The sequence below is a fragment of the Varroa destructor genome, unplaced genomic scaffold, assembly GCF_002443255.2.
Source record: "Varroa destructor unplaced genomic scaffold, Vdes_3.0 BEIS01000002.1, whole genome shotgun sequence".
Classification (NCBI taxonomy): domain Eukaryota; kingdom Metazoa; phylum Arthropoda; class Arachnida; order Mesostigmata; family Varroidae; genus Varroa; species Varroa destructor.
Window position 1 is genome coordinate 10,894,250 of NW_019211455.1, and position 20,682 is coordinate 10,914,931.

A 20,682-nucleotide genomic window follows, 5' to 3' on the forward strand; every position below is an offset into this window, starting at 1 on the left:
ATATATTAGCTGCTTGATCATTAGCTAGCTATATAGTCAATTAGGCCTTAGAATCAGGTTTCTCGTCTTTGGAATCCGCGTCACCTGCTGGATTTACAGGCTTATCGTTGCCTGTGGCGTCATTATCAGCTTCAGCGCCCTGGGACACTTTCTTATGCCTCTTAGGCTTGTGAGACCGGACGTCACGACGGCCTCCAGAACCTTCGTCTTCAGAGTCAGAAAACTCCTCCTCATTGGCGACTCGCTTCTCTGAGTGTCGAATGCTGATGCGCTGCTCGTCGTTCTTGCCAGAGTCAGCGGCTTCGTCCTCATCAGCCTTTACCTAAATCAGAACAAACAGGGGTCGTAAGAAAGTTGTGAAATTCTCTGTGATTTTTGTGATACAGTATTACCTTCTTTCATAAATCAATAATATAGTTTGAAAGGCTTTCAGATATTCTCTAATCCACTTAACATACTACGTTGAGTAATACATCTAGAATATGTATGCACCCATAGAATTTTCGAACAGTGATTTCGTCCAATACCTTCACACTAATTCATACCTTATCGGTATCGATCGCATCATCAGGTGTCTGCTGCATTTGCACAGAAGGCGCGTGTGGAAGCATACGGAGATTCTCAAACAGCCGAGTGCGAACCTTGTCGACATACTCTTGTGAGTTCTGGTTGCCCATGTTCGACGGCGAGATGTGCAGCTTGAAGTCCGGCCCAAAATACTCGAAGTAATCGTTATAGGGCAGCTCATTGGCGATTTCAACACCCAACGCCACTGCTGTCTCATAGGTCCAGCAGCGTGACACATTCCGAATCGTATAACCTCCACCGCCCAGTTGAAGAAGGGGCACGTTAAATTTGCGCATGAAATCCACGCATTTCCCGTGTCCTTTCAGCGTCAGGTTGAAACAACCAAGTCGATCACCCGAAAGCGAATCAGCACCACATTGAAGCACAACGGCGCTCGGCTGGTACATCTCCATCACCTTTGTCATTAAAGGTTTAAATACTTCTTCGTGGTACTGTTCGTCGTCGATACCATCGCGGAGGGGAAAGTTTACCGCGTAGTATTTGCCTTTGCCAGCGCCAATGTCACGGAGATCGCCTGTGCCGGGGAAGTACTCTCCATACTTATGAAACGAAGCAGTCATGACTCGATCGGTCGTATAAAAAGCTTCTTCGACACCGTCGCCATGATGGACGTCGATATCGATGTAAAGAACACGCTGGTGATACTTGAGAAGCTCGAGGATGGCGAGCACAATATCGTTGACGTAACAGAATCCTGAGGCCTCCGATTTCTTCGCGTGGTGAAGACCGCCTGACCAGTTGATCGCGATGTCAGTTGCCTGCTTGTTAAGCTTAACTGCGCCTGCGACCGAACCTCCAGTTGATAGCTGACAGAATTCATAGAGCCCGTCGAATACGGGACAATCCTCGCCGACGTTGACTATAAGAGAACGCCAAAAGTTTAGAGTATATAGGTTATCCTGCTGATGCAACTTTGCTAGCGATTCAATGTGAATATTTATCGCTACCATTCAAGTCTGCATAGTTCGGAAAATCCAGTTCGTGCGATTTTCACATACACAAAAATGTGTTGAGGTCAATTAGTTGGATTAGATTACGGATACTAGGGTAAGTATCAACCGAACGCTTAAAATAATTCTAAATATACACCATAATAATTCAACAGACATTCTCAAGTTATATAACCAAAAGATTTGCTCCAATCATGGTGATTTCCGAAACCAGAAATTAGCAAGTAGTAATGATTATTTTACAATAATTTTGGTCAGAATAGAACTCATGAGTGAACTGTCGTAAAGCTTGTACTTGTACTCACAAGTAGAGTACCGATAATGTATCATGGCGGGTATATATCAGTTACTTACATTTTTGCATAAATTTATTATACTCGCTCATGTTATCGGGCCTAATTGAGCGCAGGAAGCGGACATATTCGTCGCTGTGGTACTTGGTCATTTCTTCTTGTGTAGCCTTATGAGGCCGGTAAATCTCCATGCGCCGATAAAGACCATAATTAAGGATCAAATTATGCGTCATGCGCATCCGATGAGGCTTCATTGGGTGCCCCTGGCCGTAATAGTAGTTTCCGATGTCGCCTAAAGATAAACATGACTTTTATTAGCAACGCACATATTTTATTAACAAAACAAAAAGAAACTACGACATAATAGGTCTAGTTATACAAATAATGCTAAGGAAACGGATGGCGATTTAATTTTTGATGTGAGTTCTTTTTTGGAAAACTAGGATTCAATAAAGCGCCTATAACTTATATATATATAACATCGATATTACGTATATAAACCAACATGAAGCATAAAATGGGTGGCATGAAATAATCATCACGCTTTCTTGATTGCGATTAGTAATCGCAATCAACTTTTTTCAACTTTTTTCTTTAAACTTGTTGTGCTAAATGTACACATCATGTGCACACGTGCCAGCCTATGGTTGTGCAGCTAATAAGACCGAAGCGCTATTATATAGGTACGCATGCTCTTTATTAAATAAATGAAATTCCTGGGCGCAGGGTCAGTGAATCCATCAATGGAATAATATGTTACCATTGAAGATCATAAAACATTGAAAATCAAATGAAGAAGCACTCACAAAGATAAAAGTTAGTTGCTAATACTTGCACTATAATGCAGCTTTCCAACTTGGCATCATAATAATACTGTCAATTAGAAGGTAGTAGGTAAGGGATGCAAAAGTCTTACCCAAATGTCAAACTTATGCTAGAATCATTGCACAACTTAATTGATAGCGTTATTCCAACACAAACAAAGCAGTAATAAGCAGAATAAAGTCGAAGTTAGTAAATACAATGTTTCTATATTCTACAGTAAATATTGCTGCAACGAAATCCATCGTCAGATGGATGCAATCCGTCACAACAAGTGCCAACCAAATTGTTATACTAATTAATAACGCTCTACCTTCCCCGAAGGTTAGTGTTTTCACATTATATATGTAAAAACGCTTTCGTAAATTAATTACGAATATATATGCTTCGAAGTTTTCTGTGCATATCGGTTGCGCCTTCATAATGTGTACCAATTCCCTGTTCTCCATTTGTCGTGTTTGGATTTCGACCTAAGTCTGTAATAACAACCGCTAATACGTACCGCATGTACGCTATGCCGAAAAAACAATTAGAATGAATAATTTATTGAATTAAATAAGGCTGCAGATATTTAGAAAGGGTTCTGATACGCTTCATTATTTTAACTCAAATTTTGAGTCGAGATTTTTAACAATAATAGTAAGCTTACATCAATTTTTTCCATGTTTGCCAGATTAGACTATATACAAAGCCTATTAATAACTTTTGGTAAAGGCAACGGATGCACGCGACTAATGGTTCCACATAAATTGCACGAAAGAAATATCTGTTCGTACAGTAACGGGTTGACATAAAGCAGCGTCAATATATTCACAAATAACAATTAATGCATTAAATTACGTAAAAATTCTATGGTAAATGACTCGGAGATTTTTTAGTAGAGCATTGCTCCGACATTGACTTATTTCATCAGCTTTAATACGCTCAGCAGCAACAGAATACGCCAAATACTAATATTTAAAAAAATAGGAGCGTGCGATACAATGAGCGAACAAGCCTGCTCTGTTTTGAACGTTCTTCGGTACAGCTCGCTACGTATCTTGAAACGTCTATGACGACAAGATGTTAATAAGAAGCAATGCGAGTTTTACTGCTAGCCTTTTGTTGCACTTATTAAGGAACAACTTTAGGCCGAAAACATTGTTTCATGTGTCTATGTACATTTACAGGCTTCTCATGGGTTCGTTTAGTGAAGATCTTCTTGGCATGTTCCAACATGTTGAAATATGTGCGAAACCTCTATGCATGGAGTACTTATGATGATTCTGATCCCCGCTGTTATTGGTAAGGCTCAACGTAAGACAGTCAACAACAACGTTGGTTGATCTACTCTAGATCGACAGCGATCCATCAACATTGAGTGTCAACGTGCAATTGATATAGTTCTATCTAGATTTCTTTGACATACCGACAGTCCTTTTGTAAGTAATTAAAAGGAAGGTTTCAGAAATAATAACTGCGCTCTCGCGGTTGTTCGTTACATTAAATAATTTCGATGCCGTATGCTTATTCACTGTCAAAGTGAATCTGAAAAACAACGATATTCGCGCCGCTCATGAAATCCCGCTGTTTCTACGGAGCAGCGTCGTGCAGGGTGAAATTGCGAAATTTTTGCAAACCTGCGTTTTTTTCTAAAAAACTCACCACCAATTATCATAGCAGCATAAGACCAGTATCTTATGATAGAAACTATAACAAGTAAAGCTGAATTTTAATATAATTTGCCATTTTGCCGGTTCGGCTTCACCTTCGCTGTGAGTGGCGCTCACACGAATTTTTGCAATTACTCGTTGTTTCAACACAGATTTTTGCGTAAAACTTCCACGTTCAGCTGGATATCTTTCTAAAGTTACTTTCAGGGAAAACTTACCATCATAATAGTAGCAAACGCGTTTTTTTGAGTGTTGAATATTCGCTGCCATTGTACACCACTAAAGCGATGCCTTCAACTGTGACGTCTGGTTGGTACAGCTGCACTGAGCGGCAAGTTGACGATGGCGGGAAATTTGAACTGTCGAACTCCGCCGATACGTGTTCCAACACGTTTTTTCTTTCTAACAGGCTTTTCCTCCTTGTGCAAGTGTGTCAGCCCTACTGGCTACGGTAGTTCGATGAAACTCTTACGGATACAACGTCAGCCTGAAAGGGCTTATCATGATTTGTCGGTGAAGTCTCATGTTTCGTCGGCTGGTGATTACGGCCAAAATGCTTTATAATTGATTTGGAAGATGACAAAAAAAATTCCTTATTTACTTTTTTGTTACTTTTTGATGAGCGGACAGAAATTGCGAAGTTACCCGTAGAACGCATTTATCGGCGTTTGGTTGTATATATATATATATATATATGTGTGTGTAATAAGGCGTAATCGCTCTAAACACCTCTACCTCAAACCGATAATGATGAACGCGCAGTAAAGCGTATATTATTATTGTTATCAGTAACTTTCTGCCTCAAGCCAGTTTGAGTTCACTACACTGAATACGTTCAAAAGCCCAGCGAATTTATTACCGTCGGCTAATATTATATACTAGTTACAACAACTGACATGCGAGAGGCTTTCTTTCGCGCTAAAGCTTTAAAAAGCATTCTAAATTAATGAATCTGTAAGAATCGGTCAGTTACGCATTGATGGCCATCCCTCTAGGGCTAGTTGGCTCTTCTCTTAGGCGTGTAAGCGATTGGCCCGGAAGTCATTCTGGTCTGCAGGACATGCATTCATTCTGTTTTGACGCACGGAACGGAAGTCGGGATAGCGGATTCAGCCAGTACAATATGACGACCCATTGCAAACAACTAGAAGTATGCATATATTTATACAAAATATACACACGTATATATATCTGTATTGTATACTAAGCTAATTTCATTTGAAGTCGTGTTTGCACAGTGAGCTAATTGGTTGATTCATTAACTATTATGCATAAAACGTAGAGCTTCACTGTGTGCTCCATCGTATAACCCGTATTCGTGTTGCTATAGAGTATTTTAAGTGATGGAAAGTAGCTGTTGCCGGTACAGAGTTTTCAGTATATTGTTCAAATCGATCGCACTCCTTAAAGTGGTTGAACAAGTGTTGTTAGTATCACTGCTCGATTTGGCCGTTGCTAATATTTTAATATGATTGATCAGATAATTACCGAAGTAGTACGATGAGGTGGCTGATATTTAGAGAGAGATAACATATTTTTGATTGTAGGAACCAAGAATGCAAAGAAATCTACGCGCGATGTAACCTTGCATATATGAAAACATGCGACAACATACAGGAGTCAGTACAAGAAGTTTGGTTGAGTCGGATGCGCACATAGAAAAAAAAAGCCTGTTTCGTCATTGCTTTCGGTCACAGCAGCTGCTGGCGTAGGACAACATGAAACGCTCCCAAATTTCTGTCCTTAGTCGAGGCGGGACAGGTAAATGTGTCTTGTGTGGACGACGCGAGGGGACCAATGCGCTTTCCAAAGTGAAATTGTTCCAGTTTCCACCGATGGGCGAACCGCGACGTGCGCTGTGGCTGAACCGTTGCGGACTTCAACCGGAAGCACTGCCTTCGCGCGCCAAGATTTGCAACGTTCACTTCGTATCTGGTGAGACAATTAACCAAAGAGAGCGAAGCTACTTGGGTCTAAATAGTAGAAAGGAAGCGGAAGAACAACAATTGGATATCATGCCACAAAGCAGACGATTGTTTGTTTGTTTTCGTCGAGATCTTCTTTATTGAATCGCTGATGAAGAATATAAATTACTAGAACCTGAGCACATGTTGCACATAACGGATTATTGCTAATGTTGTAAAAAAAAAAGGTAAGAAAAAAGTATTTGCATCGTTTTAATACGGGAAATTATTGAGCTAAGACTCATAATGACGGGCAGTTTAGAAAGATTTATCGAATTCAGTAATGTGCTGGCGTTGTGTGGCGTGACAATGAGTTTAGATTGTTCGTGCTTAAACGTAGCGTTAAAATATTATACATTAGGTTAGTAAAAGATCTCTAGTAAAAGATCCAATAAAAGATCCGAAGCAAATTTTAATTACTGGTTTGCTGGTTAATAATATTTTATGCATATTGAACTATTGCGCTTTCTGCAAAACGAAAGTTGATATGACGTAAAATTTATTGACTTGTGAAGTGTACACTTTGTCTATTGCACTAAAATTTTGTCGAGGCTTACTTTAGCCCATGACCATCATGCGAGATGATGGTCATGGTTCTGCTCTTATCATTACACTAGCAGTTAGTCTCTAACGTGTACCTGATAATCTGCGGATCTGACCGCACGGTTTGACCGCACGGTTTGACCGCTCGTACTTGAATTAATTTTCTAGCCACATACTACTATTTCTATGTGCACGTAGGTATGCTAATCTCGAAGTGTGTTTAGACATAATATGGACCTTATACGGTCCCATACGAGCGCTAGCATGAGCTCCTCTGTGAGCTTTTTCTTTTTAATAAATACCAACTGCATGTGGTGACGCTATAGGCGATTTGCAATTATACATCAAAGCTTCGTCACCCAAGCAACTAGTAGAAACCCCCATAAGCCATCCTGTTTTGCAAGCTTGCACCAATTGCTTTTTGTTAGCGCATCTATCGTTATAGCTCATCTTGTGTTAGCTATAACGTCTTGCTGGACTCGCACAGGTCATTGACTGCCTGTCAGCCAGCATTCCGAAAGCGAATTTGGCTGAGTTGGTGAGAATTGGTCGCGCCGATATACATAGGTACATTAGTTCGAGTTGAGAAAAGTTGAGCGTAAAGGGGTTGCCGCAGGTCAGGAAAAAGGAACGAGTATAAAAGTAAGACGAAACAGGTTGAGGGGTGGAAACCGCAGTTGGTTGTTTTTTTCTCGAAAAACGAACTATTATTCCACAAAAAATCTGTTTCTCCGGATAGTGGCTAACCAGCTTGGTCGATGGCAAAGCAGCATTTATCTGGAAGACAAAGCTACATCAAGATAGCGGTGGGTTAGGAAAACAGAAAGACAGGTGATAACGCCATGCCTTTGCAGGTTAAAATTAATTAGCAGAATGTTAGTGGAAATAGAAGGAATTAAAACAGCGTAAATATTGTACGTTGCTATAAGGTCGAGTCAGCGCTTACGCTACGCTTTGTTTGAGTCTGCTCTCAAGTAGCATTGCAAATCTTTAACTCTTCATCCCCAGTGAGTACGACGCTTAGATCTGCCTAATAAAGCGAGATATCAATGCGCAAGCCCTGGGGGCAGCATCGTCTGGGTGGCTAATATTCATCTTTGAACGAGTTGCTATAGTAACGATCATAACACACGCATGCTAGTTCAAATCTCAGCGTTGGCAAAAATGATTAACAGATATTCATAATTAGGAAACTAAGAAATGAAGGAAAACCAACAGATAACGTAAAATAAAATGTAATGATTATTTAGATTAATAGTTAACAGTAGTTAATATGATTGCCGTGGCATTTCATAGATTTGATCGAGAATCTTCACTTGAGTCTACTCCGGTTAGATTTCTAATGGGGGAAAGTCCTTTATGTTATACCTAAATTAGCATAATTTGTGGTTCGGAAGATTTGTGTATATGGAGTAAATAACTAGATTTACTATGTTTAAAAAAACAATGAAAGCAGACGTGAATTTTTTTAGTCTAAGTCCATTTAATGCGACACTTTTCCATTAATGCTGACGTCATTGCTGTTGCACAGCTCGTAACCTCCTATCTGACACCTCACAGAATCGCTGCTCGACCTTTGAATCCATATAGTTTTCTACGCGACAGGAAAGATCGAATACAAGTAGCATATGCAAGGGACCAAACCGATATGAAACCAGTCGGTGGCCGTTTCGCGGTGGTAGCAATTATAAGAAGGTTTCGTTATTAAAGTTGTTCTAAAGCATTGACAGGGAGAGAGCGGGTACGTTCCGAAATATGATCGTCAATGTTTCAGTTAAACGAAGTGAACAGGGAAGCAATACCTCTCTCGGCACTGAGCGAGATCTTACTATCTCGCTCAGTGCCGAAACACGCACGGTAACAACGACAGATTCCAACATTGAGTTGTCACGGGCGATAACTGGTGGCGTCTTTATATCAATGTGAAGGATATAAAGGAATCACTAGCTTCGGAAGATACACTTAGATTCGGACTTAGGCCAGATCTCTATCCGAAAAAGTTCACGATCTGGTTTTGGTAAAACTAGAAAAATCTTAGAGACTGAGAAGTTCTTGAGGGAAATCGGTCGACAATTATTGAAACACAGCCCAATTGCATTGAATAAATGAGGATATTTAAGAGAAATAATCTAATAAACTAAGCGGAGTCATTTTTCCACATGACTATAATAGCCAGTACACCGTGAAGCCTTCCAGTTGCCGGTAAGCGCTTAGAAGTTTCTTTTGCGTTTCCCATATTTTCCAAGCCTCAATCATATAATCGAATTCTACAATAAAAGGTGTCCTAAGAGCTTTCCGGATGAGTTCTTCATCGTCAGGGATAAGCATTTCTGGAGAGGAGAAATGAATTCATTGAAATGTGTGAAAGGATCATAGAGAATAAAAGCTAATGCATAATAAATTAATTTATTCCTACCATTGGAGTTGAATGTTGTGTTTGTTCTTAGGTGAAAAATCGTTTGTTACTTACGTATTAACCGAGTAGAGGTTGAAAAGAAAATTCTGAGTTTTTGAAAACTGCCTGCTCGCTTATTATTTAGTTCTGACATGTGGTTGCAAAGCGCTCATCCTGCTCTACTAGCAGCGTTTTATAACAGTATCGTTTTATGAGCCCGATTTCAACTCCAAAGAACTTGGAAGCGAGAATGATGCTCCAGCTAGAAAAAAGCACATTTTCGGTACCTTCTGTACCATGTATTTCATTGATGCCAAGACGCTGCCTGAACAGCCCGGCACACTTTACTTGTGAACGGTAACGACACTGTCACCAATAGCTCTGTTCAAAAATGGAGTTTTAAAACCGTATCTAGGACTTAGAAAATGCGCTCCGCTTTGGCTTCCCGTTCGACCTTGATGGTAATTATCTGAAAGCACTTTTGATAGGAGATGGCCGACAAACAACTCGAGAATTAGTCGAAAAAATGAGTTGCAGACACAATCACTCTTAGCCATTTCCTGTCTTTTGAGTTTACATTGAGACCTCTTGTTTTGGTACCTCATTAATTATCTGAATCCAACAAGCAATTACGATTTAACGCTGCATTTCAATATTTCACCCAGTATCGAGCGTGACGCAACCGAAATGGCCGATTTTTGCACAGAATTATCTCTGGTGATGAAAAAAGATCTTTGTATGTCAGCATGAACCAGAAATCGGAATGAGTTGTTTTAGTAGAAATGACAAAGCCCAGGGTTGTACCTAAGCTTCATCCAAAAAAGATCGTGCTTTGCGTTTAGTACGATCGTGAGACTTTGCTTCAGTGAAAATAATTTGTGCAAACTGGACAGTGTATCGGCATGTTTATTTGGCCTCGCTGCATCAGGTCAAGCAGAGTGCTTTGGTGAAGAAATTAGAGACACGAGATGGAGCCACTCCACGATATGGATACACATTAAAAGTCACACATTAAAGTTGCTCTCTTGGACTTTCAATGGCAGGTTGACGTCTCGATATCTCGGCCATGGACGTATTTTTACTTTTTTAATTTACTTATAGGCCCTCGTAACCTCACATCTGGCACGGATCAATGACTCGAGATACGGTTGGAAAAAAACTTCCGAGACAACAACCAGTACCTTCTGGCGAGACAGCATACGTAATTTGGTGGAAAGATGGGAGAAAGTGAACAGCGACGAGTGTTATATAACGTAATGAATTACTGTCACAGAACTGAACAATCTAACGTCCTCTATTTAGTAAAAAAAGTGGAGACACTTTTTCCGAATTTAATATACTCAAGATCTGTACTATTTGATCATTACTTTGTCAGTAAAGTTATCGCACATAGTCTCCGCACTGGCTTATCTTGAACATTTCTTTTGTTGGCATATGTAAACACGAAGACGCTCACATCACTTAATCTAGTGTATTTTTTTTTTATTGACTTTAGGCCAGCCGATTAATAACGAACAAGATATAGATTTCTCACCGTCGCTCCAGCTTGTACAATCTTCTCCTGCGACCCGAACTCCCTTAGTAAAATCGAGGCAAAATCTGCCTAATGAAGCATATTCGTCCCTCGGAGATCTCAGCTCATCCGTGATTTTCCGGGACGTAAAATGCAGAGGGCTTGAAAATACGGTCACTCATGGTGATTATCATTCGAAAACGACACGAAAACTGCTTTCTGGTCAAGGTAGGTAGAAGGAACTGGGGAGTCGCGCTTTTTAACATACGAACATATTAATGTTCAGCACTCTGAGATGTCTCAATGAACAAATCTATCGTGCCTAAAGCGTGCAAATGCATGGAACATCCTAAACGTAAACACCAATTGCATCCAGAATGGAGGTAATTCAGAGCGACTTATATTTTTTTCAACTGGATACTTAATTTTTTTGCAGTGCATTAAATATAAAGAGTGCAGAAAAACTAACTCAGCCATGTAGTTTTGCTGTTGATTGCAACCTTTATGCTATGGAGTGCTATAAAATGAGACAAAGATTTCCTAAAGTTCATCTTCAGTCACTAGACTTCCAACTGTGGACCGCTTCGAAATCACATATTCTTATGCAACTTCGATCTTATAGCGTAATAATGATGAAGAATACGGAAAGAAACTTTTAGTTTGGAAAAATGCTGGAAAAGAAATAATAATATGCTGTAAATATGACTTCCGTACGTTCCGCAGCGTAACCAAATTCTACAATTAAGTTACTTAACCGTTATCTTAAATGAATAGCCTATGAGGACACTGAATGGAAATGGTAAAATAAGGTTATTGTAATTGAATAGGCGTTGCCGTTACCTGTTGAATATCAAGGTACTCAGGGCGACGCATCACTAGCGCCATTAGAGATTACAACCTACTATAATATAACTTGACTTTTTTTGGCCAGGGCATAGAATCGTCGTCTCGTGAATTAGTTGAATTAGTATCGTTTTTTAATATTTGAAATCAATACATAGCGACGTTCAGCCATTCAAGTTAGAGTTGTCTATTGACGCAACCGTCCCATCTTCATAGACAGTTTCCATGTGGGTATTTTGGATCAGTCATTTCAGAGCGAAATCAAAAAAACAGTTTAACAAAGCTTTAATCATTCGTAAACGTGAGCATTTTCTTTCGGACAAACAATATTAGAAATACAGATTCGCAGATTTATTTTTAATAAGGCTATTATGTTAATCTTCGCAGATAAACTGATAGTTTCAGTTTGTTGGGAAATGTGCATGTCTAACAGTATAACCAGCGTACTACTGCTGTGGAAATTAAATGCTATTCTTCTAATCTTAAACAACCCCGCTTTAGGCCAATACTCGATTTCAACTTCAACAAATGATTGAACATTAATGTACGTCGTCATTATAATTTGCTTATTGCTATCGTCTTATATATGTGTCTGTTCGTCGTATCATCCGCTCATCGTTTCGGTTTCTTGTAAACCGCTCGAAGTGGTTTTGTCTCGAAAGCTGTTAATGTTTGTTTTTTTTTACTTATTTTACCTTTCCTATTAGAGGCGATAGAACGGCTATCGCTATATTTCTTTTTGGTTACAAATCTTCCTTGGGCGTAATGCACCGATGCCGGCGCTAAAAACAACAGGAACTAAGCTGTCTTGAGTTGCCTTTTCTGCATGAAGAAGCAGATCTTCACTTTCAATTGTACTGATTTGTTTACTTTGACCTGTAAGTCAATCGCGTTTTGTCACACAAATAATGCTTTCAAATACACTACAGTTCAGAACATAGATTTGTGTTAAAATTTGCTATTCAGATCGTTGTTCCAGCAACGAGTCGTACCAAAAACCGAGATTGCGTTGAATATATCTAATGTTATTAATGGACATTCGGCTGCCGAAGGTTGCCTACAGCATGTCTATTGCATAAAGAGTTTTGTCTTTGTGACCCAGTTACACTAAGTGAGCTAAATTGTCGGTGAACTAAGCTTTTTCCCGCTGTTACTTTTATGAAAAGATCAATCTGAAATTGTTATTCGAGTGTTGCAGTGCTACATCTTTTGCCCAAGCGCTGGGAACAAGGCCTTTGAGCTTCGATGTTTCAAATCGATTATTACCCACGATAGCTACATGCCACAATTTATAAGCATAACGTAATCTAATAATAAACATAATAAAACGAAAACAATAGTTTTCAATAATAGTAGCGTATATTTTTATGAAGAAGCGGTTTGACCAAGTCACTAATCACCAGTCAGATTTGCACCCGTCGAGTTCTCGAAAGTTTTTGCAGAATTCGCCTATTTCTCTGTTTCCATCAAGTTGGTCGGACTGCTTTTCCAGACATGTTTTTTAGGGAAGAATCAGTACAGCTCCCGTTCTTATCTATCTATTACCTTTAGCTTTTCTAATCGTTAGTGCGCAATCAGAACTACGGATGCAAACACATCATTGCATTGCATAATAATAATTATATGCTATTCAAAATACCTATGTCCGGCTTAAATCTACGTTTGCTATCAACTTTAGAGCTAATATTGTCGGGTATTATGTGTGATCAACCAGGATTTCAGAGGCACTGCACACTATAATCGACTCGGTAGTAATTTTTTTTCGAACTTTGAATTCCCACGTTCTATTGGGTTACACCTATCTCCCGGTTTGACATCAACTAATATGCCCACGTCGGTCAATTAATCCTAGATACTTTCTCAGTCTGTTTATATGTACCTTTTTTTTTTTTATAGACAAATAACATTTTTTGCTAAGCTTTGTTAATACTATAATAACGTTGATTAAATTCGATTCGTATTTACATCGTCAGATCTCTGTAGGTGATGACTCCATTTGTGCAATAATTCTGGTCGTAGAAAACATACGATTACTATTTACTTTATTATTTTTTTTTATCTAATTCAGTCAACTGGCCACAAAATACAACCCTAATGAACAATTATACTCCTCAATAAAACTAACGTCTAATTAACATGAGTTATTTATTCTTCGTAGAAGAAATTGTAATTATATGACGCATATGCTTCGGATTAAAATTGTTCTTCTTTTTGCTGATACAAAATGGGTATATGGAAATGGCGTATAGGGTCCGGAGCATTGACTTAAATCTGTTATGTTTGAGGATTGCATTTTCTTTTGAGCAGACTGAGTTATCGTCGTACCTTATGGAAATTACTCGTTTAATACAGTTACCACTACTGCTTATATTACAAAATGGCTATTTCTTTCAGTTTCTCAAAAGGAATCGTCATCGACGGGTGACAAAGTGATTTTTATCGATGAACGTCACTAGAAAATAGTCAGTTAAAACGGTCGAGCAATGGGTTTGAAATGCATTTGAATCCGGGTTATAATTCTTAAGATCGGTTATAACAGTAAGAAAGAGTCTAGTAAAACCGTTAAATTTATTTCCTTTTCAAACTACTCAAGAGCTGATTTACCATTATCATGTCTTCCTGTAAGGGTTCACTTATCCCCTATACAGAGTGTCAGTAAAGGTTTTCTGTAGGCCTCAACATTAAGGCTTGATTTCATAACAATTTGTTTTTCAAATTTGACGAACAATTCGACAACTATAGAAAAACAATCTAAACAGTGTGAAGATTCAACTGAGTTATAGGCGTGGTCTGTTCGATTAAGGGTCCCTCAGTAGTAGAATAAATAGGTGGTTACGCTGCACAACTTAATACACTCAATAATTAGAGGCCCTGAAAAATAAATTTGTTCTAAAAAAAAAAGCATCCCGATTTTCTGCCATACCAAAAGGGCACTACTGTAATCCACGTAGGCGTATCCTATAGATGTGTAACCCATGGCATTTTGCTGAAGAAGCATTTTTGCGGATCAGCAATGCAACTGCGTTCGGACAAAAAGCGGAATATTTATATGGGCATATAGGATATATAAACAAGTATACGTACAACTCTACGTGATGGAGAAAAGCTCCTACGTTAAATTTATGGCCTTTGTGTCGTTATTAGGAGTGGCAAATTGGCGTCGCAGGCTATGACTTGGTCTAATCATATAATCGGGTGTGGTTCTCGAGTGGTGATGTGGCTTGTTCCGCAGGTGGTGGTTACCTGATCACTTCGCCGATGATGCCGGTGAAACACGCTAAAGGCAGGTTGTCGGGAAGCAAGATCTTTCTTTATCAGCAAAGAAACCATTACTTTTTTTTCGGGCTAGGATACTAAGCAGGTCCTTTAAGAGGTTGACGCTAAGGACGGTCAACTAAAGCTGGACAGTTGGGTCATTGGTCGTGGATTTTAAATTAACCTAGAATCCTTATAAACACCTCAATACCAAGACAGATAGTGCATTCGTAAAATATGTTTAGGCTTCAAGAGATTTCAGAATGGATGTGAATAAGTAATCCAACATTATTTAAGGTGATATAGAAGTTCACGTCGTGAACTCGTTTCTGTGTAGTGTAATCTGCATATATAGAAAGAAGCTCTATAAATAGCATAGAATTCTATTTATAGAGCTTCTTTCTTATCATACATCGCCTTAAAAACGTATTATACATACATTAGAGAAGCCATGTTGCCTATCTTGCAGTCATTGGGAAATAATTGTTCCAAAATATCGGTAGTGTCGTCGCAGCACGTTCATTCACGCAAAGTGTATAGTCTTTATCGTAGAGGATAGCGTACTGTCCTTTAATTTTTCTTTCTCGTAGAGCATCGATGGCTTTCTCTGCTCCATTTGATAGCAATCCCGAATTCACAAATATTTTTTTAACCAAAATTTAATCGATTAATGACGTTTTGGTTTACGCCATTAAACACAATAAAAAAAAGACTTGAAACAAATCAAATCAAGTTTTTTGCCTCGTCTCTCTCTCTCTCCTCCGATTGCTCTTAGGTTCTTCAGAATCGTCTTCGACCAATTCTATCTGCGTTGGAAAAATCAAAACAAATATGACGAAAGCAAATAATCGAATTCAAAAGGACAGTTGGAATTCAGACAGCGATAATGCAGAAGACGATTCCCTACTATTTGAGGACGAATGCCCCCGCGAAGATTGCCAGCGTCAAGCTCAACATATGGTCGAGCTCCTTGTCCGAGTCGGAATACTTGAGCGGACCGTGTGCGATCTTCGACACAACCTTCAAGATAAGGTTCGACCATAATATATAATTACAATATTAATAGCAGTCAGGTGTTGTTGCTGGTCGTACCTATTAGCAATCCCTGATTCAGTCTAGTCAATAATTGAACGCATCAACAAGTTTTTACGAATAACAGACAACACTCATTGTGTACACCGGCGAGAAAGAATTTACAATTCACGAGCTTGAAGGTACCAGCAAAAATAACAGATTGCCTATATGATTGTAGATTCGCTGACTTTTGAGACATAGCGCGTGGTCCAGCGTTGGCTTGGAATAACCTAGTCTAGTTAACACCGGCATCGATCTCTTCTAGCACCGATTATCACCATCAAGTACTAAAGCTTGTGTATTTCTGTTGATTAATGCAATTTGTGCATTTTCAGAGAGCGAGTGCAATGATCTTTATCGACTGGTCAAACGTACTTGGGCAATAAGTTAATGTTCGAATTTATTTAAGCAAGAAAACCTGGCTGTCTTTTCGTAGATGCTCAAAGCCATAGGAAATATACATACTTACAGTAAAATAACTTGAAGCTTATTCAGCTTGAGCGATTTCTACAGATATATATTTTAACAAATGTGCGTTTATTTTCGCCCGTCATACATATTTTTCAGGAAAAGGAGATTGCGTCTCTACTAATACAAATGAGAAAGCCACTTATCGAAAAGACGGAGCGGCAACAGAGAACAATCGTAAAACTTCGAGCGGAGCTTAATTCTCTTCGCAGACAGACAAAACCTAAGAAACGCCCAACGAGGAGTCAACGAACTTCGACTCGTGAAGATGGATATTTGAAGGACAAAAGTGTCAAAACGTCACTCGTGGCAGATACGGCTAGTCCTACAATAGAAAGGACGTCGATCAGTGATCAAAAACCGAAAGGTCGTTCCGAGCAAGAAATCAGCGGAAATGGCAAAGCGACAGAGACGCCTTCGTATTTATCGCGTTCGGCACTCAAACTACAGATTCGGACAAACGTATCACGTTACTTTGAGGACAATGATGCTTCCGGATCATCATGCCCTGCCATCGTGGGTATGACCGATAAGGATCTTGTGCCTCCTGAAGATGGAAACGATAATAGTCTCAGCGGAAATGACCTTGATGGTAATAGTGTCCAGGTAACACAATACAAAGATGAAGAAGTGACAGGTACCTTCCAGATGAGCTCCGACCTGCAAAATATTAAGTCAGGAAGTAAAAGTGTTACAACAATTGTGGCAAAGGACGCAGATGTCATAAGCGAATTATTGCGGAGCATTGTCTGTCGAGTGGCATATAGGTCTCCGAGCCCCTATTATGTGTTATAGTGCGGATATGATGACAGATGATTAATGCGACCTGGAAACGTAGCCTGAGTGTATTAGGAACATTCTTATAAACGCAAAGTTTATACGACAAATGATTGTCGTGGTTTAGGATAACAGTTTATTTATGGACTGAGATATATAAGCATGGGTTAATTTATCTACTGAATAGGGTATAAATGTGAACTGAAATTCCCTTTTCTCTATTTTGGGATAGCTTTGGCCTATTTTTTCACCTATCTTGATTTTGAGAAAGTCTGTATAATAAACACTGTAGAGTGATCTGCCCATTGTTTAGTTTAGGCTATAGTATAATATAGCGTTATGGCACTTGCATGGAAAGAAAATTCACGCACGTACACCACGTTGGTCCCTTCGAATAATCTCTCGTATAATTGAATTTGTTTACAATTGTTCGTAACAAAAGAGGAGTAGTGAGCGGCAACTATGATGACATGGTGTACTCTCAGGTCCTATTTTTTTAGGCTGGAACCGTTAGAGTTAAAGGTTTCGGGCTGAAACTCAACAGCTAATGAGGAGCAGTGCCACTATCCTCTGCAATAGTTTGATTTTAAACCGCTAGAAAATTTAAAACGAAGACATTGTAGGCGCGCATATTATAGCATTTTGTTATGACTCATATTCCTCTATTTTTACTACTAGTTGAACGGTTAGCACCTACTCTGAACACCTATCAAAGCTACCCCCGATTTGAATTCAGTCGCTCAATTTTAATACTGTTATCAAGGTCTCAATTACTAATATATTCAAAAACATTTACCAGATATTGGGAAACTCGGGCATTTTGTTTTGCAAAGCGGAGTCTTCGCTACCCCGCCTACCTCACGAACCATGTATGGAACATATGCTCTGATCGATATCGATCTCGTAAATAACAGGTAACGGAGAAAAAATAACCAGGAGAAGTATCGGACAAATTAATTGGTTCTCTTCTAGATTCGGTAAGTAAATATGAGCCGTTCGGCAAAAAAAACGAGCTTCACTGCACAATAGCATTTGCAATAAAACGTCTGTTATTATCGTGAAGTAGTAAAGACGACGAAGCTCTTCCTGTGCATCTGCGGCCGTTATTGTCAGAAACGGGAAGAGAAAGCTAGGCCGTATTGCTGAAGAAATCTCGGTTAACCACCCACACACAGGCCACTGTGAAGTGCAAAAGGCTGGAAAGAAAAATAAAATGAAAATAGCATCGGTAGATGGAAACCTCCGTACAAATCGCCTGAGGGGACTGATTGCGTTGAATAGGACGCCGAGCCGTCCTGCCATCGTAAGCAACACGGTACGACAGGCGAGTGCGCTGGCGCAAGATGCATCGTTTTCTCTTCGAATTTCCAGGCTTGTCACGGTTATTTTTAGCGAGTTCGCCTGTAAATAGCTGCAGTCTTAGAACCGGTAGTGGCATTATAGGAATGAGTCCTATTTCTCGCTATAGGTAACAACCAATATTTCTAAAATAGTTAATCAAAATCTCTTACTAAGGCAATTTTTGAGGCTTAGTGGCAGTAATCGGCGTTGCCTGCAGGAACAAGCTTCGAGTAACTCCGGGCTTTAGGGGATGGATATCATATTTGAAAACCGTTTTATGCTTACACGAAGATTGCTATACATCACTGTGCCTGAATATATGTTAAGACAGTCAGCGAGCAGTCGATCCTGAGCTGCGATGGATATTACTGGACTCAGCGGCGCACAAAGACCCCGTCTATTTAATCCAAGTTGAAATAAGTAAGTGTTATAGGTTCAGTTTGAATGATCATATTTTTTTAACATTGAAATCACAGTAACTGGCATTAAGATGACAGTGCACTGATTTGTTGCACAGAAATGTGAACTCTGAAAACACCTTTTCCATTTAACTTTTTTAAAAGCATAAGTTTAGTTGAATTAATATAAATATAATTATTTTAAGTTCTTGCTTAATTTTCTTTGCTTCTGAACATGTCTACCAACTTTGTTTCTTGGTAACATCCACGCAATCAGAATCAGTCTCTTAGATTAAAATTTTCCATCGCTTCCGCTATGTTTGTTACTGCTTCTCGTGATCTGTTGACCTACCGCTTTCGTCTGCCAACCACAAAGCTTCCCTGCTCGCTGAGTATATAACATATGCTTCTAATTGGGCTAGACATACGCTTTCGATTACAAGAACTTTTCTAAGCTACTCTCTCGTTCTAGCCGTATTCGTGAAAATTCAAAGAAAACTAACCCTGCTTCTAGATCTTCACTTCTGCAGAAGGACTCTAAGTGTAGAACACATTCCACCTTCTCTCATCCTGTTCTGCTTATTGGTCTCACGCTGTCAACTATCCCCTGGGACTGTTTGCTAAGTAGGAGGATCATCGCTTTTCGATCCAACTAGCTGCTTTTTAGGGGCTTGCTAGCCAAAGGATGAACAGGAAGTCAAGACAAAGAAGAGACAAAGGGGGAAAAACCGTGTCACCCATACTACCTTGAAATCTTCCTTTGTTCTATGCATTTTCTGTAATAGGCGAAACAAATGCAGTTACCAGGCTTAAGTCTGAAGAAATTTGATTGTATTGGGGTAAGCCACCTTTAGATATGTTTTCGTTTTCACTAGCACGTTATCTGTTTTTATGAAGCAATCTTTCGTTCGACACTTGGAACATGTGTCATATAAAGCACTAACACATACGTTGACTTGCGGACATTGTAGCTTTTATTCAAATTAGAAAAATATACTTACTCTGATAATAATTTTGCCATTGCCGAGAAAAATGATCCTGAAGTGCAAATGTATGTTTTACTGAGCTTTTTACGGATCGCTCTGAAATAATAATCTACAAATAACAATTTATAAACAATCTCTTGAACTTTGGTACGTCTCCTGGGAATGATCAGGTAAAATATATTCATAAACTTTTAGAGCTACGGAATCATAAATATGTATCGTTATCATCGATATAATTCCTCGGACCGAATATATGAATATCATAATCGCCTACTGCTGTATGCGGGGATAAAATTCTCAGTTGTCTTACGTTTTATAATGTCTGGCGTAACATTTAAACGAATTCAGTACTGATGAGGACATTTTTAAAAGCCTTTTAACATAAGTGTGTGTAACTATTTCTATTCGTGAAGTCGAGGGTCATGACATTTAGCAGCTTCCCACTTAGAAAAATTCCTATTGTATTTAGTACATTACTGAGAAAAATATTTATTTTTCATACACCTCGAGGGAAGGGGCACGCGGACGAGAAATCAAGTGACTTTTTAGGACCAAATAAGGTTTTAATAATTGTTATTTTCGTATTAATTTCTCAGATGATTACCCAGTACATTATGTGGTGACAGACTGTTACGCCATTTGCCTTTACAGCCCGTAATGTTCTACTCATAATGTTACCATGTTATCTAACTGTCAGTGTAGTATATTTACTCATTTATATTAATGATTGTCTCACATCTGTTAAACGCTTTTCATACTTGAGGTTGCTCTTTTCCGAATTTAGGGGAAACTTCTTAGTCTGCCCGTGTTTTCTTTCTGT

The 20,682-nt window shown here is 39.1% G+C and overlaps 2 protein-coding genes across 6 annotated transcripts; one reads left to right on the plus strand and one right to left on the minus strand.

Moving 5' to 3' along the window:
* Positions 1-13: 13 nt before the first annotated feature.
* On the minus strand, positions 14-4,729 carry HDAC1 (histone deacetylase 1). Its single transcript, XM_022792771.2, has 4 exons — positions 4,524-4,729; positions 1,893-2,123; positions 546-1,447; positions 14-322 (listed from the first exon to the last, which is right to left on the minus strand). Exons 1-4 carry the CDS (start codon positions 4,573-4,575, stop codon positions 41-43), a joined length of 1,467 nt encoding a protein of 488 aa, XP_022648506.1. The 5' UTR covers positions 4,576-4,729; the 3' UTR covers positions 14-40.
* Positions 4,730-5,233: 504 nt separating this feature from the next.
* Positions 5,234-17,434, plus strand: LOC111245035 (uncharacterized). Of its 5 annotated transcripts, none has more exons than XM_086979312.1 (6): positions 5,234-5,455; positions 5,853-6,240; positions 10,703-10,948; positions 14,796-14,846; positions 15,603-15,850; positions 16,460-17,434. In XM_086979312.1, exons 2-6 carry the CDS (start codon positions 6,024-6,026, stop codon positions 17,153-17,155), a joined length of 1,458 nt encoding a protein of 485 aa, XP_086835438.1. In that variant the 5' UTR covers positions 5,234-5,455; positions 5,853-6,023; the 3' UTR covers positions 17,156-17,434. The 5 variants fall into 5 exon arrangements, with proteins under 5 accessions (XP_086835438.1, XP_086835436.1, XP_086835439.1 ...); XM_086979310.1 differs by having other exon boundaries at positions 5,237-5,455; positions 15,594-15,850; XM_086979311.1 differs by lacking the exon at positions 5,234-5,455 and adding an exon at positions 5,519-5,731 and having other exon boundaries at positions 15,594-15,850.
* Positions 17,435-20,682: the final 3,248 nt, after the last annotated feature.